This window comes from Artemia franciscana, chromosome 10 (assembly GCF_032884065.1).
Source record: "Artemia franciscana chromosome 10, ASM3288406v1, whole genome shotgun sequence".
Taxonomy (NCBI): Eukaryota; Metazoa; Arthropoda; class Branchiopoda; order Anostraca; family Artemiidae; genus Artemia; species Artemia franciscana.
This window is the reverse complement of record NC_088872.1, coordinates 37,054,797-37,078,727: the sequence shown is the minus strand read 5'-3', so window position 1 is coordinate 37,078,727 and position 23,931 is coordinate 37,054,797. Positions and strand designations below refer to the sequence as shown.

General features: G+C 36.8%; 1 protein-coding gene across 1 annotated transcript in view; it reads left to right on the top strand.

Annotated features, from left to right (window-relative positions):
* LOC136032155 (nitric oxide synthase-like protein) overlaps nt 1-23,931 on the top strand; it is a gene marked incomplete in the record, with an annotated part of 293,001 nt that overhangs the window by 98,761 nt on the left and 170,309 nt on the right. The window contains 2 exon segments of the mRNA XM_065712338.1: nt 7,064-7,205; nt 19,968-20,107. Of these exon segments, the coding sequence (XP_065568410.1) occupies nt 7,064-7,205; nt 19,968-20,107 (282 nt within the window).

Below are 23,931 nucleotides of genomic sequence, written 5' to 3'. Positions count from 1 at the left end.
GGTCACTGACATGTTTTGGTAAAACTTCGGTAACAACAACTAAATGTGGTTTACGTTGCTTTATTAGCTCACTAAACTCTTCCCATTTAGATGACAGGCAGTCTGTATTTGTATAGGTCACCAAACATTTATCACTCAGACACTTCAACTTTTTTAGCGAGTCACTCTTCCATGTTCACATAGCTATTTAGGGTTTCACGAAAAGAGTTATCATTCACGAGGGTTAGTCCGTTTTCGCTACGTTTTATTTTCCAGTTAGTTTCGCCAGCGTCCAATTTCGATTTCAGCTCCTGTTTCGGGGCGTCATACTTCTTTTTTTCCAACAGTTCAATGGTAGTACGATCATGAGAGACTTTGAACAAGGGGTATGTAGCTTTGATACTAGCAGTCTCGGACATCAGAAAGAAACAAGTTGTATCTCGTTCTACCGGTGTCTTAAACATCAACTTAATAGGCCTGATCTTACCAGGCGTAAGTTTACCAAGTCTAACTGAGTGGCTACATTTCGCAGGGCAAAGTACAAGTAGCTTGTCGTTGAAAAATCTGCAATCGGTCTCGTTTTGTTGTCTACGAGATGACAAAGTAGTGTTTTCAGCTAAATCAAACAATATCAGGTTTTTTTTGTTTTTCCACAAAATCTGACACATAAACTGAACTTAAGTTCGTGCTATTGACACCGATTTGCTCGTCCTTTTTCACAAATTTTTTCAGTTAGGCTTTTTTCCAAGCTCTGACACTTCACTCCTATTTGGTTCTCGGTAAAATACTGGACATCGGAAAGTGTGCACTTATTTTTCAGGTCATTCTGGATTTCAGCTACTTTCCGTTGAATAGGCTCTAAAAAAGCGCAAAACTTATCCTCCATCGCCTTAAATGACGTTTGAATTTCACCCCTCAAAATATCTTTAATTTCTGAAGATGTCAGTCCTTGGTTGATCAAGTTTTTCTGTTGTTTACATACGGGGCAGAACCAAAGTGACCCGAGCCTCCGAGTCAGTTTTGTGAATAAGTTGTATTCCGGCTCTGTCATTTCCAAGCATATAATGCATACCCAGGATTCACATCCTGTGATCCAACAGTCCTTAAATAACAAGACTGATCTTAAAAATGCGAGCTAGGGTAATACACCACTCTATAGGGTCACTTATTAGCAAAGCAGGTTTAGCAAAGTAGATTGACACTTATTTCCTCTGATTTTTGAAGATTTTTGGATTACACTTGGTTAAGATAATCTTGGTTAAGATTCTTTTACTCTTGGCTCATTTTTAGTGTTTCTTGGGGTTCGGCTCTTGTACGCTTTTGTCAAGACGTCACATTTCCAGCTTTCTAATTTTTGAGCCTTTTTCTTTGTTTATATTATTGTCGTGAATAATGACGAAGACCACACTGCCTTTCCATAATACAACTACAGAAGAGAGAATAATGAGGACTTTTTCCCAAGACAGTGAACCAACAAAACCTATCTGAGATATTTATCTCTTTTATCTCTTTTGACGTGTGTCAAAAGAGAGACTCATTAATAAGTTAACAAGGTTGAAATATGAGTCTCAAATGGCCAACCCAGTTTACAATCCTAAGTTAAGTCCTGTACCTGCGATTGTAAATATTTCATCTAAAAAGCTTAGCTATGTTCAAGAAAAAGTCCTAGAACAGAGGCCAACATTTTCGTATTTACCGAAACAGGTTCCAGTTTCCACTTGACACTTGAAACAGGTTCCAAGTCCGAAGCAGACTTGGTAGCATCTTTAGAATCTTCTCTCCACAAATGTAGTGCTCGTGTTTCAAACCCGGATACAGTTAGATCTTGTTTGATTAACACTCTTTACAATACTTCATTAAAGCTTTCTAATTCTCCCAATAGCGCAATGGAAAAATCATATGACACAAAAGTTTTGAACTAACTCCGTAATGATTCTTCAATAATAATCACTAAAGCCGATAAAAGCAACTCCTCAGTATTTATGAATAAAACAGATTATGATAGTAAAATTCAGTTACATTTAAATGATACAAACACTTATGTTATATCAACCCATGAACAGATTGACCAATTTGCTCAAAAAGTTATAAAAGAATTAAAAACTCTGAAAGAAAATGGCAGAATCACTCCACAGTTGTACAATAAATTTCTCCCTCGTGGTGTTTTTTCCTCAAAGTTTTATGGATTACCAAAATTGCACAAACAAGGCATTCCTTGTTTGTGAACTTTAAGGCTTTCTAGAACATTTAAATACTTACGATAGAAACCTTCAATTTACTCTAGAGACCGAAACAGATAGATTTATTGATAATACGCAGTGTGAATAAACTTGAATTTACGGTTTACAGAAAACCTACGCATAATAATAGATACCTTCACTTCAAATCATCCTCCATAGGTTAAAAGAGACGTGGTAATATCTCTTGTGGATAGAGTACTTAATATCTGTTCAGAGCCGTATATTAAAAAAGAATTAAATTTTACTACAGACATACTTTTTGGCAACGGGTACCTAATTTCTCTCATAAATACTGTTATTGCTCAACGATTAAAGATACATTCTTCTAAAGCCCTATATCCCACACCAGAAAACGATTCGAATAATCCCACAAGTACGATTTACCTACCTTATGTTCCGAAAATTACTTCAAAACTGAAAAAAGTTTGTCCAAAAAACAATTCACGTATTGTATTCACATGTAACTTAGGTATAATGAATCTTCTGAATTCTGGTAAGGATAAAATCCCCGTTAATCGTCTAAGAGGGATGTATGAAATACCATCTAGTTGTGGAAATTATTACATTGGTTGAACCCACCAAAATTTAGGAACAAGATTACAGCAACACAAAGAAAGTATTGAAAAAGCATTAAAATCTAGAAATAATTCCATATCTTTCGATTCAGCTTTAAGCAATCATATTTTTGAAAATCCAAACCATTATGTTCTATTTGACGAAACAATTCTAATTAGCAATGACCTAGGAATCAAACAAACTGTCCGCGAGGCAATCGAAATCAAACGAAACTTAAATAACAATACATCCCTAAATAGAGATTTGGGTGAATACACACTCAACCCTATGTACACAAAATTAATTATAGAAAATAATCTAATTCAAAATAAAACAAAAATAAAACTGCAAGATTAGCAGCTGAGAAGGCAAATATCGCAATAAGAAATTATTCCAATTTTTAATGATTACAGTTAGTTCAATGAATGAACCTTTTTAACTTGTAAAATGTTAGCTTTTATCACACAGTCTTGGCTGAACTTCTCGTTGAGAAGTAATGATGCCAAGGTTATTTTAAAAAAAGAATAGATTTTTAACCGAAAACTTTTATTGTAAATGTATTATTGTTTATGATTTTCTTTGCTGAAGACGGCCCTTAGATATAGGGCCGAAATATTCAAATAGGTTTTGTTGGTTCACTGTCTTGGGAAAAAAGTCCTCATTATTCTCTCTTCTGTAGTTGTATATTATTGTCATAAAAGAAGACAGCCTTACGAAATTTGCCCTAAATTACTAAATGAAAATAGAAGAGGCTAAGCTTTAAGTGCCTGCACACTGTGCTTCAGTAGCAAAAGAGATAATATAGTCATGCATTTGAATAAAGACAATAATTTTTGTTTCTCGGCTTTAAAAAGTTCCTACGTTTTCCTCGCCATAAGACCGTTCATGCTCTTTTCCTGGGTTATTCTAAAAATATCTTATCAGGGATGATGTTTTTTCCTCCGTGCAAGAATTATATCCTTTCATTTTCTTCTTTACTTTTGGGATAAAAAGAAGCCAGAAACACCTGATTCTTATGCCGTTGCTAAGGAGGCATGTGGGCTATACTGTTAACGAGATTCTTTTTTATTAACAATGCAGTATGAGGACACCTCCAATCGTCATGGCAGAGAATCCAGTTACAAGAGACCTCTGACTGAAGGCTGATACTTTCATGGGAACTTTCGAGAATTTCCAGATGAAATGCTCCATTTAGAGTTTAGCCTGCTTGAACCATATATTTAAATTTGACGGTGAAATTAAAATTCCACTTATTTGACTCTTGTCTTTCTGCAGTGTTCCTTGAGCACCTTGTTCTTCTTATGAGTATTTTGAAATTCTGCCAGTGGCAGCTTGCTCCTGCGTCATGTTGAATGGGCACCAACTCGTTTTATTCATTGTAATGACCTCCTGTATAGCTTTGTTTGCTTGATCTTTCGCTGCCTTTTCAGTCGTGGTGACACGTCTACATAGGTTTCGATTCAAAAACGGCTTAGGACAAACCAGAAAACAAAGCCGCTCAACTTTGACGGGTTAAAAAAGTAAGAGATGGGGAGAGGGAGAGTCTTATTAGTTTTGTAATTCGCATTTTATAAGAGAAAACACTAACCCTTAAAAAAATAGTTTGCTACTTCTTGAAAACTTCCTTCTTGTTGTGTAACCTCTTTAATGTTACTTAAAGGCGGATCTAGAGTAAGATTTTGTGGGGGGGATGGCATGGGTAAAAATAATTGATTAACTGGCAAGTTTATTTTAAAAAATGGTAAAAAAGCAGATGAGATTGCAAAGAAAAATCTCAGGAGCCCGTGGTCCCCCCGGTCCCACTGGATCCACCTCTGATATCACTCATGGTATAATAACTAAATTTAGGGTCTTAATAAAGCTTTTGGTTATTTGCCTTCATGGGAAGAGACTCCCCATTAAGATTTAAGTTTTATGGGGCGGAGGAGGGGTGTCCTCCGAAATATCAACCATAGAAAATGTGTATCTACAGCCCTAAATATCGTATTTATCTAACATTCTTTAGCTTACAATTTTAAAAACATTGTTAATTTTTCAATTTTCGAGTTTCAATTATACAAATTTTCAGTGAAACAGAAAATATTCAAATTTCAACAAAGCCTTCCATTTTCTTATACGGTTTTAACAATTTGTCAGTGTTATAGTATTTCAATCATAACTACGATTAGAAAAAACTTCTATAGTTATTAATTAAAAAAAAAATTCCGAAAAAGAAGTTTTTCAAAGAAAACTAAAGACCCATTTTAAAATTAAGACCAGCAGAAATAAAGTCCTATAATAATTCAAACTCAAAACGACAAGGAACTACTATTGAAGAATAAATTAATAGCAAACATACAGCTAAGGGGTGCTAATATAAATGATTAAATAAATCTTCAAGCGAGTAAAAATTAAGTCAAATATTCAAGTCAAACTTAAAACAAACAACAATTCCTATAAACAGGATTTTGGCTACTTTCCCCTCCCCTAACTGTAAAAGTCTAAAGCCTATTTTGTCATTTATATTTCATTATAAGTGTCTTGAACGGTCCTTGAAAGAGCTAATAAAAATGAACTGAATATTTAAAATATAATGATAAAAATTGCTTGAAACTCAAAAATTCAAGATTTTATTTCACTATATTTTTTTTCAATCTTGTAAATATAAAAGAAAAATTTATAAATCATTTTTTGCAGTAAAGCAGGAATGACGGAATAGGCTTTAGACTTTTACGGTTATTGAAGGGGTAAGGAGACAAACTCCTCTTTGCAGTGATCTTTTTCTGAAAATTATCAGTGGTAGGAGCTTTCTTGCGGGGAGAATTTTCCGGGAGAATATGCCTAACACAATTCAGATAGTCCTCTTCTATATAAATTATAAAAATTAACTTCAACGCACACACTGTAGGCTATGGCTCAATTACAAGCAAAAACTTTTTTTTTCCTGGCATGAATCATGCGCAGCTTTCCAAACTGTAATGCCATGCTCATCAATCCAGCCTGAGGCCCACACTTCTTGGAAAAACCCCGACCCTTACCACCTTCCAGCAATAAGCTGAGATCGGTGGACTAGAAAAAAAGAAGAAAAAAAAAACATAACTAAAATGCTACTTCTGCCGTACAAATATACGAATCTCAGAGGAAATGCTCGAATTCCAGAGAAAAAAAAAATCCCGAATATCTTCTAGATCTTATAATTTATGAAATATAATTCAGACCAATATTCTTTTTTTTTCATTTCTCTGCTGTTTTTTGTCATGCCTTTTTCATGTTATGGTGGCAGAGTGTCGTCAATATCGGTGACAATCAATGCACACTTTTATGAGTGGGACCAGAATCCTATTTGAGTGCATTATGATTCGCTATATATTTCGACGTCATTGATGGTATAGATATCGAAACCTCATGTCTGTTTACACTTTTCTCAGATATCAGGTCGAAACTTCCATAGCTTATTGGCTAATTACCCCAGTCTATTTACAAGCATCTTCGTGGGCACAGTAGCTACTTTTGTTTACATAAGTTTTCTCCTTTTTTTGTGAAGTGTTTTGTTTGTTTCTTTGATACTGTGACTTATATTTCTTAGTTGTCTATGATACATTTATATGGTTAACAGTGTCCTTTCTTGCTTTGTACTTCTTCGTTTTATTGCTTCTTTTATATTTTATACTCCACTTTTTTCTTTTTTTTAGTGGATAAATAAGTAAACATATATATATTGGGCTGACTTTGCCTGTGGAAGTCAAACGAAGACACGACTTTGTAAACTTAGTTTCTGAACAACTCTCATTATGGTAAAAAATTTACCTTGTCCATCTGGTGCTGTTTTTCTCGTGCAAATGATTATTTTGTAATTCGTTGGGGAAAATCTCACTGCAAATTTAAATACATAATTTTCACATGTATTTGTATAAAATCATATGATGGAAAATATGAAGCAGTGTCTTCTTGACAGTTTTCCCGTTTCTTAGTAACAACAAGAATAAAGAAAGAAAAACATAGCAAATTTTTTCGTGCGAGATGTTTTAAGGTATACGGGATTTTTCTGGAATAAATTATTATTATTATTATTATTATTATATTTAGTCCGGAACATTGAATTTTTTGACAATTCTGCTGCTAGTTCTGAGTTTCATTAAGATTAAACTGGGCAGAGTAAAAATAACAGGGTTTGGAATCGAACTTATCAGGCTCTATCAATTACTCATGCTTTTACGCAAAATTGTCATTGCTGACCAATTAGTGGATTTTAGACCATTAGGGCTTTTAGACCCTCTCCATAAATTTGCTAACTTTTTGGTATATTTTAGGTCCGCTATAACTGTCTTCCAGCCAAGAATGGAAGGAAGAGGTGATTTCCGAATATGGAATAGTCAACTTATTGGGTATGCAGGCTACCGTCAACCTGACGGTAGTATCGTCGGTGATCCACTAAACGCAGAATTTACAGAGGTAGTGTAAAATGTTTTCAAAATAAAACTTTGCTTTTTTTTAATCTAGCTTCATCACACATTAAAATTCTAAATATCCTCTCAACCCCTCTCCTTCCATACTAAAAAAGAAGTGTTTGCGCTGAAATGTCTTGACTTGACTTACTTGACTTAAGTCTCCTGCCGGGCACTGCTCGGCGTAGAGAGTGACGTCTGCCTGCTCCATCCACTTCGGTCCATGGCGAGTATTTGCTCTTCGCCCTGTCTGATGTTTGCCATCGCCAAGAACTCGGACAGGCTATCGGACCAACGTTTCTTCGGTCGGTCGCGAGGTCGCTTCCAACCAACTTTGATAGGGTCGAAGTCATAGATCATCTTTGCGGGTAGATGTGGTGGCATTCGAAGCAGATGTCCGAACCATCGTAAGGCTCGCTCGGCTGCTTGAGTCGAAAACCAAGACTGCTTTGTGAGCTGCAGAAGCTTTTCATTGCTGACGAAGTCGGACCATCGTAGGCCCTCAATCCTCCTCAGGCTCTTAGCATGAAATGCATCTATTTTCTTGAGGGTTGCAGCTCATGCTTGCCATGTCTCAGCTCCGTAAAGCATCACAGAGCCGACTAGAGCGTTGAAGATCCGCAGTTTCGTTGTGCGACTGATATTTGGTTTTCGCCAGAGGTGACGATTCAGTCTACCCATGACAGAAGACGCTTTGGAAAATCTTGCCTGCAGCTCGGGGAGAAGTGAGCCATTTGAAGAAATTACGGAACCCAGGTAGGTGAAGTCTTTAACAACCTCGATGCTAGTGGTGCTGTCCAGGCTAACTGGAGAGTTAACAGCAGGAGAAGACGGGTCTATGGCCTTAATTTTAGTTTTGTTCCAGTTTATATGCAGTCCTACTTTGGCAGCCTCTTCTCGCAGAATTCGGAGCGCTTCCAGCAGCTGCTCCATGGAGTCCGCCAGAATGGCCAAGTCATCGGCAAAATCGACATCTGTGATGGTATGATCTCCGAATTTGAGCCCAAAGCTGAGACGTGAAGTGGTTTTTGTCATAACGTAATCTATGATGACATTGAAGAGCTCTGGGGCCACTGCACATCCTTGGTGCACCCCTGTCGTGATTTGAAAGAACGGGCTGCGCCGACCATTAACTTGTACACAGCTCTCCGTCCCATGTTGCAGCGCCTTGAGAAGTCTGCAATATTTCTCGGGTAGGCCAATCAACTCTAGAATCCGCCAAAGAGCTTTTCGATCGACTGAGTCAAATGCAGCACGGAAGTCAACGAAGGCAATAAATGCTTTCTGTCGGAACTCAGTGGTCTTCTCTACTATATGTCGAATCGTGAAAATCTGCTCGATGGTTGAACGATCTGACATAAAACCAGCTTGCTCCGGTCGCCGGATTTTTCGAATGATGCTCAACATGGATCCAGCAGGACCATTGGAAACAGTTTACCGGGAACTGACAGTAGGGTTATTCCCTGGTAGTTGGAGCAGTCGCTTCTCGAGCCTTTTCTCTTCCATAAGGGGATGATGACACCCTTCCGCCAATCCTCGGGAATTATCTCTGTTTGCCAGATTGTAGAGAACAGGGTGTGTAGAAACAGGAGCATTGCAGGACCTCCATATTTTAGCAGCTCTGAGTTTAAGCCACAGATACCAGCGCTTTATTATTCTTGAGTCTTTTTACTGCATGTCCAATTTCTGAGGGGCTGAAAGGCTCATCTGGAGGAACATCTGTTCCAGATCTTTGACTGCAAGGTTGGCGGGGACTATCATTAGGAGGCGCAGACGGACCAGTATTGTTGAGGAGCGAACAGAAGTGGTCCTTCCACCGCTCAAGACAAGAACCATCGTCAGAGAGAAGTGCACCATGCCTGGACAGGACGGGACCCAAGGTGGGAGTTTCATTAGTTAGCCACAATTTCTTTGGATAACTCCTCTTGCCAAGCACTAGTTGTGCTGCTTCACTGGTCTGCAATTTAAAATGCTTCCAGAGATCTTCGCTGCTATTAAGTGAGCCAAGGGCCTCGAAGCGATTCGATATCTCGATACTGTACTTCTGGCGAGTATCTGGTTCCTTTAGTTTCCCAATATCTGCAGCGACGGGTTTTCTTTTCGATCGTTGTGCATGGAGGCGAAGCCGAAGATCGGCGCACACAAGCCTATGGTCTGCGTTTCCAAGCTCTGCTGATCTGTAAGTTCTGCAGTTGCTCACCAATGATCTCCAGCGTTTGAAAATAATGACGTAGTCAATCATCTTCTTTGTACGACCGTCATTACTATACCACGTGTACTGATGAATAGTTTTGCGTTGGAAGTAGGTGTTTGCAATGTAAAGGTCGTGAGATCGGCACAGTTCAAGTAAGCGGAGCCCATTGTCGTTAAGTGGGTCGGGGGATACAGGACCAACTGTGCAACGCCACAAACCCACATCATCGCGCACTGTCGTATTGAGTCGCCATGGAGAACAATTATATCATGGGGGTACTGTTGCAAGGCATCTGGACAAAGCAGAGTAAAAATCCTCCTTAGTTGCATCATCAGAATCGTTGGTCGGGGCATAGCATACGATGACAGTCATCTTGCCATGCTTGTGTCCACTTTTCGTAGCGGGCCTTCATTAATCTGTCAGATACAGCTTCGTGTAAAAGTAAGGCCTTTCTTGTAAGGCTATTTAGTGCAAGACCAACGCCATTCCTTCTCGCGCTTTCTCCAGACCAGAGCAATGAGTCACTGTTACCTATTCGCTCTTCTCCACTTCCGGTAAGACGTGTTTCTGTAAGACCTGTAATTGACACTTTGTTCTTGCGAAGTTCTTCAGAGAGTAGGTTCTTTGACGCAGGTGCATTCAAAGTCAAAACATTCCAGGTGGCTATTCGTAGCCCCCTTCGGTCCATAAGGTTTAGTCTGTCAGTCTTTCTGACGTCGTCAGCATGTCCATTGACGCGCGATGGCCGAGATATTAAAAGGGAATCCGGGTCCGAGGCTATATTGTCACTTTTCGTAGTACTTAATTTTCGGGTGGAGGGTCACTAGCCCAACCGATCCTGGGCCTGGAATCTGATTAGAGCTAGGTTAAACCTAGGTACTGAGATTCCCGGGATGGGCTCCACCCGCCGCATGAGGTTGCGGCCGTCCTGATCGGAGTGTTTAGTTCCGGGAGAAACCCCATATCCAGAGGCACGTGGTCAGCAGACAGAGTCTGCCTCATTCCGGACGAACTCCATTCACCTCCGAAATGTCCGTGCTAATTAAATTTGCGGTATATGAGCTATGATCGATTTTCCTGTTGATGTAGTATAACATAGCAAGCTTCAAACAAGGCGAACTAGATACTTTCATATAACATACAGCCAGACGATAGCTTTCAATCCAAACTGTATAACGTTCTATAGCATAGCAAGCGTCAGACCAGGCGCACTAGATACTTTCAAACAACATACAGAATTTTCAAGTTTTTTTTTAATATTATTACTGGGATAAACATTTCCATAAGAGACATATAATACGAACACATACATAACATTTCAGCAGTAACGCAATTACTGTTTTATTGCTTATATATTATGCAGACAACAAATATTGTATTACTTACTATACATGAAAACACAACACAAACCAACATTTCGGCCCAAAATTTCCAAGAATAAGGCAGAGATGAAAGAGAAGAAAAAAACTACAAACACTACAGTCGAAAAAAAAGAAGGTACAACTCAACAGTTGGAATGTAAAAGGACAAAAACAGTCTGACTTTAAGCTGATCAAATAAAAAAAAACAATTTTTTTTAAACTGAAAATAAGGAGCGATATTAGAACTTAAAAAGATCAGAAATTACTCCATATATGAAAGGGGCTCTTCCCTCCTCAACGCCTCGCTCTTTACGCTAAATTTTGACTCTTTCTCTCAACTTTACTTTTTAAAACAGTAAAAAACTTCAGCGTAAAGAGTGGCGCGTTGAGGAGGGAACACTCCCTTTCATATACGGAGTAGTTTCTGTTCGTTTCAAGTTTTAATATCACTCCTTACTTTCAGTTGAAAAAAAACTTGTTTTTTTTATTTGATTTCTGAACGTTTTTGAATTAATGCATGTTTTGATTTTGGCTCTCCGCAAGTAAATAATTAAAACGAAATTTGTATATTAATTTTTTTTTTCGCTAAATGGCTTTCTCATAGTATTAATCGGAAGATTTTGAGAAAAAAGGAACGGGGAAGGAGGCCTCGTTTCCCTCCAATTTTTTAATTACTTAAAAAGGCAGCTAGAGCTTTCAGTTTTTTACGAACATTTTCATTAGTAAAAAATATACGTTACTTACGAATTAACTTACGTATCTAAATTCTATATTCGTATGTTTTTATTACGTATATGAGGTGGTTCACCCCTCGTCAATACTTCGCTCTTTACACTAAAGCTTAAATTTTGTCCTAATTCCTTAAGAATGACCCCTGAATCACAAAGGCCGTAGAATAAATAGTTGAAATTACTAAAAATACTTTAACATAAAGAGCGAGGTATTACAGGGAGGTGAACCCCTAATATGCGTAATAATTTCCGTTCGTTTTAAGTTCTAATGCTGCTCTTTACTTTCAGTTGGAAAAAACTTTTCATATTTATTTTTTTCATTTTTTTTAAGTAGTGCTAGAAAATACTGCGCCCCCTTCATTGAAATTCTCTTCTCCCATGACAGATTTCTCCATAGAAAGATCCTCCCACGTACCCCCCCCCCCCCAAAAAAAAAAAGAACAAAAAAATCCCCTGAAAACGTCTGTACACTTCCAAATAACCATTACTATATGTAAACACTGGTCAAAGTTTGTAACTTGCAGCCCTTCCCACGGGGACTGTGGGGGAGCAAGTCGTCCACAAGGACATAGTTATTAGGTTTTTCGACTAGGGTGAATAAACTGGCTATCTCTGAATTTTGATCTGGTGACTTTGGAAAATATGAGCGTGGGAGGCGGCCTAGGTGCCCTCCAATTTTTTTGGTCACTTAAAAAGGGTACTAGAACTTTTAGTTTCCGTTAGAATGAGCCCTCTTGCCAAATTCTAGGACCACTGGGTCGATACGATCACCCCTGGGAAAAAGAAAAAAACAACAAAACAAAACAAACAAACAAATAAACAGGCACCCGTGATCGGTCTTCTGGCAAAAAATACGATCCACATTTTTGTAGATAGGAGCTTGAAACTTCTACAGTTAGGTTCTCTGATACGCTGAATGCGATGGTATGATTTTCGTCAAGATTCTATGACTTTTAGAACTTATAATTAACTTGAAGATATTGAAGTTCAGTTTTAATAAATTAGCAGTGAGAGTGATCTTACAACGCAGCAAGAGTCGTGGACGTTCGGGCTTGGAGAATGGAAATTTGTAGGCCAGGCAATTACTGAGAATAAATAAAAACTATTAAAATAAGTAGTTTTAGTTCAAATGAATCTATAGCGGTTATTCTGAAACTATAAAACGATACTTCCATCATGTCTCTAAAAAATTTTCAATGGTTCTCAAATGTTTTCATTAATTGAAGAAAAATGCATAAGTTTCGCTCAAATGTAAGGAAAGAGCGACTTTAAAGTTTGAACAGACATGAAAACATCTTGCAAATGAAGGGGATTCCTCCTAGCCTCTGCAATTTTGCGCTAAAGTCTTATTTAGTCTTCATTTATGTTAAAAGTTGCTTTTGAGGAAGTACTTTTGAGCAACAGAAAAAGTTAGGGGGCAATTGCAAATTTTTATTCCTTGATTCACTTTTGGATCGTCTGAATATAAAATCATTATTATTTGAAGCCAATCCTCATCAGTATGCCCTCCTCCCTGTTTTGTAGGTATTGTGAATTTTTTTTTATCCTTTTTCCATTACCCTTGTGTTAAAAGATTCGTTTTTGAATTATTGGTGAAAACATTTGAAACATTTGAACCATGTACACTAGACACTATTTACACTAAAGTGAAAATAGTGGGTTTTGATTGACGGGGAAGTCCCCCTCACTTAGAAGATAACATCGGTTCTGTTTATGTCCACGTTTACTTTCTTGTGAAGGAAGGTGTTTTGCTGTTTAATTTGTATGAGTTTTAAATGCCATATCCAAGCGTATTGAAAATAAAAGGCTGCAACCACCCTCTGAATCCAAATTCCTGACATTAACGCTAAATTTTCCCCAACAATTCCTCGAGAAAGAGAGCTAGTTCAATGCTTTGGGTTGCAAAATCAAATGGAACTTTCCGGGATAGTGTATCGTATCTGCAATGAGATGAAAGCTGCATGCTTTATCATACATTGATCCTCGTAAACTTTCTACCAACTTAAAGGAGGTTAAGAGTTAAGTGACCTAAAAAAAGCAAGAGAAAAATTTAAATATGGAAACCAATAATAGATTGAAAATAGAATTGATTGAAATCAAAATATATAAATATTTCGATGATATCAGTCGTTAAATCAACGATTTAATTGATCCTGACCTAGAAAACGAGTTTCCTAGTTCAATTATTAAGAAGTCCATGACTAACATCTGAATTTATTTGTCAAAACGTCAATGCAGTAGTTGTTCTACGCCATAATTAGGGATCTTGTTAGGGGGTCTCGTAAAAAGCGACTGGTCAAAGACAGGGGTGGGTTAAGAACAAAATCTGGGTGGGGAGGGGCAATGTGACAAGGGCACCAATGAGCAAAATCTTGGAGGCCCAATGTGACAAAGGTGCCAATACCTGACCAAATTGACAAATTTATTCCAAAAATAGAGTGAAAAAAGAAAAAAAATTGTAAGAGGGTGTCAAAAGGAATCGTGGGGGACCCCGGGCCCCCTGGCTCCCCTGGATCTATCAGTAGTTAGAGATGCAAACCAGAGACCAATACAATCCAGGAGTCAATGACACTCTTGCTGGCATGCTGAGAATTTTTAGCTGGAATAGTAAAATACTACGAGGTTTGATCGCGCCAAGTTAACCTGTGTTTTCTCCCAACTACTTCACGAAATAAATAAGAATTTTTGACCATTTTTTTGCATAGTTTCAAATCAATTACTGAAAATTTAATATGAAATTTCAAACGAAGCTTTTAAATAATGAAAATTCAAATATGTACTTCATAGCTTGTTAACACCCTGGGTTTTTTTTTAGTTGGGATAATAAAATAAGACGAGGTTTTAATCGCATATAGTTAGGTCATATTTTCTCCCAAACTGTGTCGCAAAAGAAAATACAACTTGAGACGAATCTTTGCATAACTTTAAATCAGTTATGTAACGATTTCTAAAATCGTGCTTCAAATACCTATAGCCTACTTCATAGCTTGTCAGCACCCTAAGGTTTGTTAGTAACAATAATAAAATACAACGAGGCTTCTATCCCATACAGTTAAGGTGTGTCAATATTCCGTTCTCTATATTTCTAGACTAATTCAAAAAAGCTCTCTCAGTATCGCTTGTTTAATAAAAGACAATTGCCGCAATTTCTATAAATTTATTCCATAATGTCGTGGAATATAACCTTTTTCTATAGAAATAAGATAAAACATGAGATTACAATGAAAATAAGATTGTCGTTGAAAAAATTGCCTGGTTAGTTTTATTGGCGGTTGATCCAAAGTAATTAATTTAAAATGAAAGCAATAGAAAACTAAGATTTAAATGAATGAAAATCTATAACTATCGATTCGCTAGTAAAACTACAGGGGGATAATAGCTAATAAAATAGTTTAAGCAGAATATAGCCAAACAAATTTTTAAAAGCTTTTTCTGTAATTTATTTTAATAAACGTTTTACTTCTGTTTTTATTCCAAAGCTTGTACCAACTTAAATTAACATAAAATTGCCTGGAAAACAATTGGAAAAGCCCGTTTGAGAATTTGCTTTAAACACAAATTGTTTTCGTATTGGTATCCTGTCATAGTTGTTGCAATCAGAACGAGTGAACAACGGCTTATAGTAACGAAATAGAAAAAATAAGGTTTATAAGGAAAATTTCCTCAACAAAACTAATCCGATTGATACTTATTTAGAAATTAAGTAGTTGAATAGGTAAAAAAGAAAAATAACCGAATAACTACCCAAAATCATAAATGCGATAGGGCAAAAAAAAATTACAGTTCTATCTGCGAAATTAGCAAGGCTTTCTATGGCTAAGAAGCAGATCAAACCCTCTATTCTGGCTACTTAAAAAAGAAGAAGCTGCTAGATCTATTGGTCTTTCAAGCATCATACTGGATCAAATCCAGATCTATATTCAGTGGGTAATTGATTGAGGTATGCAAGGATACTTTTAGTTTGCTACCTTATTTAGCTGCCAGATCCCATGCAGGTAAAAGTCAAAACAGAATGTCGTTACCAAGATAGGAAAGATTAGAATGTTGGTTCGACCCTCTTTGGATTAAAATAATTATAATACTCATTTGTATAGACATAGTCCCTTCTTATTTAATTTCAAAACTCAATACTTTTTTATGTTGCTATTTGGTGCCATATGGTAGTATTAGTGGCAAATCAGGGGAGGGGGCCCCCTCTGGCTCAAACATAGTTTACTTGTATGCAGTCTGTACCCAGATTTATACGAGCCTCTTGAGAAAAAGCCCTTTCCTCATTTTACAGTCCCGGTCTGTTATTAAGTAGCATCAGAAGACATAATAACATTAATATATTTTTCTCTTATTATTATTATTCTAGTTATCTATGTTGTTTTCCTGCCAAAAGGTTCAGAACTTACTATGCGTAAATGTTTCTAGTGTATTTTCCTTTTTCCTTTTATTTCTAACTTTAAGGTAACTCTTGGATTATTTGCATGATTACCTTAACTAAATGCTGACATTGATTTTCTAACAGAAGATTGTAAATTGTCTTTTATATTGCTTTGATTGTGGGAGGGGGGGTCTTTACTGTTTTTATTATGTGTAGTTTTTTTCCTTTTTAAGTTTTTTTTTTCAAACAGTTCGTGGTAACGAACTGTAGTAAGGAGCGACCCGGCTCAATAGTAAACAAAACTCTAAAAAAACGGAATTTTGATACTAAAAGATACATCAGAAGAATTGGTATGCTGAGCTTAAATATATAAGTTTCATCAAATTTAGTCCTTGTAATCAAAAGTTACGAGCCTGAGAAAATCTGCCTTATTTTGGAAAATAGGGGAAAAAAACCCTAATTGTAATAGAATCTTAACGAAAATCACACCATCGCATTCAGCGTATCCAAGAACCCTATTGAAAAAGTTTCAAGCTCCTATCTACAAAAATGGGGAATTTCGTATTTTTTTGCCAGAAGACCGATCACGGGTGCGTGTTTATTTGTTTTTTTTGTTGTTTTTTTTCCAAGGGTCATCGTATTGACCAAGTTGTCCTAGAATGTCGCAAGAGGGCTCATTCTAATGGGAATGAAAAGTTCTAGTTCCCTTTTTAAGTGACCAAAAAATTGGAGGGAACCTAGGCTCCCTCCCATGCTATTTTTTTCCCAAAGTCAACGGACCAAATTTTGAGATAGCCATTTTGTTCAACATAGGCGAAAACCATAATAACTATGTGTTTGGGGATGACTTACTTCCCCACAGTACCCGGAGGAGGGGCTGCAAGTTACAAACTTAGTTTTTACATACAGTAATGGTTATACAGTAATGGGTTGAGGGGATGGGTCTACGTGGGAGGATCTTTCCTTGGAAGAATATGTCATGGGGGAAGAGAAATTCAATGAAGGGGTGCAGGATTTTCTAGCATTGTTATAAGAAAAATGAAAAAATAAATATGAAAAAGTTTTTTCAACTAAAAGTAAGGAGCAGCATTAAAACTTAAAACGAACAGAGACTATTATGCATATGAGGGGTTCATCTCCTCCTAAATACCTCGCTCTTTACGCTAAAGTATTTTTAGTAATTTCAAATATTTATTCTACGGCCTTTCTGATTCAAGGTTCATTCTTAAAGAATTGGGAAAAAATTTAAGCTTTAGTGTAAAGAGTGAGGTATTAACGAGGGGATAAACCCCCCTCATATACATATTGAAAATGTAAGAATATAAAGTTTGCTACGTAAGTTAATTCTTAAGTTACGTATATTTTTTACTAATAAAAACATTCGTTAAAAATTAAAAGTTCTAGTTGTCTTTTCAAGTAACTGAAAGATTGGAGGGCAACTAGGCCTCCTCCCCCGCCCCTTTTTCTCAAAATCGTCTGATCAAAACTAAGAGAAAGCCATTTAGCCAAAAAAGAATTAATATGCAAATTTCATTTTAATAATTTATATGCGGAGAGCCAAAATCAAACATGTATTAGTTCAAAAACGTTCAGAAATTAAATAAAGAAAAACTAGTTTTTTTAACCGAAAGTAAGGAGCGACATTAAAACTTAAAACGAACAGAAATTACTCCATACATTAAAGGGTCTGTTCCCTTCTCAACACCCCGCTCTTTACGCTAAAGTTTTTTACCGTTTAACAAAGTAGAATTGAGAGAAAGAGTCAAACTTTAGCGTAAAAAGTGGGGCGTTGAGAAGGGAACAGCCCCTTTCATACACGGAGTAATTCTGTTCGTTTTAAGTTTCAATGTCGCTCCTTACTTTCAGTTAAAAAAACTAGTCTAAATCACTGTTGCAGTGTCGGATGCAACCTAGTAAAGATCAAATTCTAGCTCATAGTAACCGAAAATCCAAAAACATATCAAGGAGGCACACTCGTGCCTCTATAAAGAGGCGAACCACGACAATGTTAACCAATCTTCGGTTCCAGTGGTCGCAGAGGGATGAGGAGGGGTGCATTTCGTAGCCCGAGCTCCAACTAAGAAACCTGCCAAATTTCATCCCCCTCCGACTTTTCCTTCATGGGGAAAATCTGGCCGAAAGTTTCGACCCACCAACCCCAGCCCCCCTTTAACGTTGTCCGATCGGGCTGAAATTCACAAGTTAAGGTCCCCTAGGGCTCAGGAGTTATCCGCGAAATCTGATAACTCCTTCCCTGTTTTCCAGAAACCACGCATAGCCACTTAATCTTCATATTCTTTTTTTTCTGCCACACCTACAGGTCACAGCCGACATCGGATCTGGGTGTACGAAGACTCATTCGACGCGGAATTCTCCAAGTAAGTGCCCTTGAAAGTTTCATAGGAAAATCTTAACCCCTCGATTTTCTAGCTTAGAAAAACCCATTTCCCCATAAGAGCCCATGTTAATTTTTGAAATTCTTAAAAGTTATTTTTAACTGTTAGCTCTCTTTATCTGTTAGCTACCCGGTTAGCTCAGTCGGTAGAGCGTGGGACTTTTAATCCTAAGGTCAAGGGTTCAAGTCCCTTATCGGGCGGTTTTTTTTTCACAAAATATGAAAAAAACTTCGCTTTCTTAAAGAGTTAAAGAGGCTGCGTCCCAAAGTCGAACCTTAAAACGTACAGGAATTAGGAGAGGCAGTTGGGGGGCTGCCCACCCCCAAACCCCCCGCTTTTAAAGACTCTTTTGTACAGGTTTTTTGTTTTGTTAATTAAAAGAGGGCCTTTCCGAAGCCAAGAGCGGGAAGTTAGGGGGGCGGCAGCCCCCCCAACAAAAAACCTGTACAAAAGAGTCTTTAAAAGCGGGGGGTTTGGGGGGCGGCAGCCCCCCAACTGCCTCTCCTAATTCCTGTACGTTTTAAGGTTCGACTTTGGGACGCAGCCTCTTTAACTCTTTAAGAAAACGAAGTTTTTTCATATTATTTTGACATAAACTGTCAGTGAGGAAGAATTTCTATTTGAAGATGGATTCCTGCTAATATCTACGGTGAAGTTTATTGAGAATTTTTTTTAAGAATTCCAAATTACATCCCTAAGCCCAATGGTATTTTTGTTTAGGGGTGGGAAAGGGTTACAAGAAAAAACTTTACAAAACGATTCACTAGCTTATTAATATCTATTTCTGTTACTTTTTAACGAGTCGGACAAAAAGGCCAGGGGGGAGAGATTCGAACCGGGTAATTCTCTTCCTCTTGGATATGGCTCTGCCGAAATCCTTCTAAAATGAAATCGAATCGAAATAAAAACAGTATCATTGAAATCACTATAACCGAAAACACCGTATAGGAGAATTACAGTCCCCTACATTGAGATTGAGCAAGAAGGTAAAACACTTTTTTCCGACGAAAAGCAGTGACGCGTCTACTATTTTTTCACCCTGAAACACAGTACCGGGCGTGCTGTATTAGAATAATGGGAGAGGGCTCATTTGAGAGAAATGAGTCACTTGTAGTCCTTTCTGTAAGTAACGAAAGGTAATGTTAAAATAAAAATGATATTTTACAGAAACTGCGTCTTTTTATAAACAAGGCTATATTCACACGCATCTTTTGGCAATATAATAAAACACATTTCTTTAAAAAGTTGGTTTTCTAGAGTAAGGTATTATATTGGAATTACTCCGCTATCTGATTCCTAGTAGTTGACCATGTGATGTATTGCAGCAAGTGTCCAGTAAATCACTAATAGCCGTTAATAACCATCGTCCCTTAGTTTGGTTCTGAGGTTTGGCGATTTGCCAGTCAAGTAGCAATCCTAAAGAGAAGATAACTATGCAAAAACTGAGCGTGTGTCAGCATCAATTTTTCCAAATTAATAAAATGTAACAAAAAATGACAATTTGGTTAAACAACAAATTTAGTCTAGAATAATTCTAAAAATAACCTAAATTCTTATTAACAGATATAATGGTCTTATTATATCAGTTTGGGATTTCATTTTTAAAAGTGGAACATAATTTAGTACATTCTAGGACGAAATGAATGTGGATAAAAGTCTATTTCGCTCTTTAATTCAACTGACAATTGACTATAAAACTAAAGTATTTGTACTTTCAGGTTTGCCAAAAGCTTGGTTGGAGTGGACAGGGAACACGATTTGATATTTTACCTCTAGTACTTCAAGGATCGGATGGTGAACCAAAACTATTTAACATTCCAAGTGAACTAGTCTTAGAAGTACCCATAGTTCATCCTGAGTAAGATTTTCGCACCTTGATAATTTTGAAGGTCTTTTCTCTTTTTTTTTCTTGAAAATTGCATTCTACTTTCCGTTTAGTTACTCTACCCCTCAAAATCCCTTGACTAGACCACTGAGCTAAGGGCCTATGATTAATTTACGTGTACTGTCCCACTGGGACAGTCCCAGTGACATTGTCTTCCAAAATGGAGAATTAGTCTCCTTTTGTCAACGCTGGTTTTGCTTCATTTCTGACCACGCTCCACTTTTCTCGTAAACAGTATGTGCGCTATGTCTGCCATCTCCTTTGCTAAACAGTGTTTATAATCAATCTCTGACTGCCTTTGGTCAACTAGTATTAGTATTAGTATTAGTATTAGTATTAGCATATCCTTAGACTGTGTCCGTCTTGACTCTTTTAACCATTGGGGTTTGATTTGATTTAAATGCCAACGAAAGTTGGCATTTAAGGGTGTCTGAGTGTAATCATTGCAAACCTGAGATAATATTGCCGTACAGATTTTCGTAGTCATAACACGTTTGGTGTATATTCAACAGGTAGTGTTTAATATCCACCAAAGTTGGTATTTAATGATGTCTGATGCTTGTAACAAATCTGAGTCCAATATTACAACTTATTCATCCAAAATCAAATGATATTAAGTACATATTTCAGAAATTGTGTTTTACTTTGACCTGATAGTTAAAAATTTTCTAGCTCGTTAATTCCACAATGAAGCTAATATATCAATGTAATAGTCTGAAACTAAAATACATTCAGTACTTTAGCGATAAACGGTGCTTGAAATTCACCAAAAAAACATAATATTGCTTTTTGCTTCGGTACAACTGTAAAACTTATTAACTGGGGAAAACTCATGGAAGTTCCGCCCTGCTACCACTATGAGGTCCCACAAATAGGATTTTTCTGTCAGGGCTAGAGACGGGAAAATGAGATTATGACAGAGTAAAGACCCAAACCGAGCTAACACCACTGGAACAGATCAGACCTTTTATACTCAGCCCATCCCCGTCAGGGCATTCGGGTGGTCTGATGAAAATCAGCTTAAAAGGGATCATCATATATCAAAATTAATTTGACAGATTTGGGAGTTCCTTGTTGTGGTTATGCATATATTTTATTTTTGTCTTAGACTAGCCTTTAGTTAGTTCTTCAAACTGTTGACATATTCGAGATCCCTATCAATTTTTACTAAGACTGCTTTGGGAGTTCCGTGGGGTGCTGGAAAAAAGTCCTAGTCTGTCTATGAAACAGTCAGTCGACACTAAAAGTTGAAAAATAATTCTTAAGGCGTCGAATTCCCTTAAATAGGATACCTAACCATTAAGGACAATTTTTAAATTTGTTTCACAATTTAGATTGCTTATCAAACAATTCGTGGTAACGAACTGTAGTAAGGAGCGACCCGGCTCAATAGCAACCGAAACTCTAAAAAAAGGAATTTTGATACCAATAGTTACATCAAAAGAATCGCATTTTAATGCTTATTTTAAATATATAAGTTTCATCAAGATTAGTCTTACCCATCAAAAGTTACGAGCTTGAGAAAATTGCCTCATTTTAGACAATAGGGGGAAACACCCCCTAAAAGTCATACGATCTTAACGAAAATCGCACCATCAGATTCAGCGTATCAGAAAACCTTACTGTAGAAGTTTCAAGCCCCTATCTACAAAAATGTGGAATTTCGCATTTTTTGCCAGAAAACAAATCATGGATGCGTGTTTATTTGTTTTTTTGTTTTTGTTTTTTTCCCCTGGGGTGATCGTATCGACTCAGTGGTCCTAGAATGTCACGAAAGGGCTCATTCTAACGGAAATTAAAAGTTCTTGTGCCATTTTTAAGTGACCAAAAAATTTGGAGGGCACCTAGGCTCCCTCCCACGCTCATTTTTTCCCCAAAGTCACCGGATCAAAATTACATATACCGGATATACACCGGGCCTGTGTTTACATATAGTAATGGTTACTGGGAAGTGTACAGACGTTTTCAGGGGGATTTTTTGGTTTGGGGGGGGGGGGTACGTGGGAGGATCTTTCCATGGAGGAACTTCTCATGGGGAAAGAGACTTTCAATGGAGGGGGCGCAGGATTTTCTAGCATTATTTAAAAAACAATGAAAAAATAAATATGAAAAGTTTTTTCCACTGAAAGTGAGAAGCAGCATTAAAACTTAAAACGAACAGAAATTATTACGCATATGAGGGGTTTACCTCCTCGTAGTACCTCGCTCTTTACGCTGAAGTATTTTTAGTAATTTCAACTATTTATTCTACGGCCTTTGTGAATCAGGGGTCATTCTTAAGGAATTGGGACACAATTTAAGCTTTAATGTAAAGAGCGAGGTATCGACGAGGAGTGAGTCCCCTCATATACGCAATAAAAACATACGAATATAGAAGTTTGCTACGTAATTTAATTCGTAAGTTACGTATATTTTTTACTTTTCGAAAATGTTCGAAAAAAATTATAAGTTATAGTTGCCTTTTTAAGTAATCAAAAAATTGGAGGGCAACTAGGCCTCCTTCCTCGCTCCTTTTTTCTCAAAATCTGCCGATTAAAACTATGAAAAAGCCATTTAGCCCAAAAAATTAATATGCAAATTTCGTTTTAGTTATTTATGTGCTGAGAGCCAAGATCAAAACATGCATTAATTCCAAAACGTCCAGAAATTAAACAAAAAAAACAAGTTTTTCAAATGAAAGTAAGGAGTGACATTAAAACTTGAATATGAAAGGGGCTTTTCCTCCTCAAAGCCCCGCTCTTTACGCAAAAGTTTTTAACTGTTTTAAAATGTAGAGTTAAGAGAAAGAGTCAAACTTTAGCGTAAAGAGCGCGGCGTTGAGGAGACAAAGCCCCTTTCATATACGGAGTAATTTCTGTTCGTTTTAAGTTTTAATGTCGCTCCTTACTTTCATTTAAAAAATTTTTTGTTTGTTTAATCTACATGTGAAACCATACATTCTCTACAACCTTCATTTTGAATAAATATCCCTTTAAATATCTTTGAGTGTTTATTTATTAGATTAAATGATTTTAATAACCATAATTCATGCTCACCAGATGTTTTTGATAATGTCTGTATTATCATTTTGTTTGTATAACTTTTGCGTCAGCTTCATATAATAATAGTCACGGTGGAATTACTTTTTATGAGTCTAGCTTAGTAATTTACTTTGAACAGTCGGCTATAATCCTATATATAAGGGTGAAAGAAATATCAATCAAGGAAAATGAGTAGTTGCATGTTTTGGAATATGTTAGTAATCTCCACCTTTTTTTTCGCTTAATTACTTTTTTCTACCTATGTAAAACATGAATTCAATAACAAAGTTTTGACTCTTAACAAGAAATCAAACAGTTTTCCTCGTTTTTTTTTTCTTTTTTGCTGCTTTAAGTATTAGGAAAGGAGGAGCAAACCTGAAGTTACAGAGTAAGAAAGATCTAAAAAATAGTGTCTTGTGTGTGTGTCAGTGAAGTGCAATACCTTTAGGTATTAAGTGATATTGAAGAGAAAAAGAAAGATAAATTCAATACTTACGTGGTAAATATTGTGCGTATAGCAAAATAGAAAACCAAATCAACCTGCTTTTTTTTTACCCTTGTCCTTGTCACTATGTCATATCTTGAGCCAGTAAAGAAAAAGCAAAACTGATTGGTTCTTTTATGTGACAGTTTAATGAAATAAAAAGAACCCACAGTTTTGATTCACAGTATTGTTTTACAAGGTTCTCTCTGTTTCTCTGTAGTTGTCCTAAATGCTCTTTTTTTCTTGTTTTTATTCTTTCTTTTTCTTTTGTGTCTCGGTTGTGTTTTTTTTAT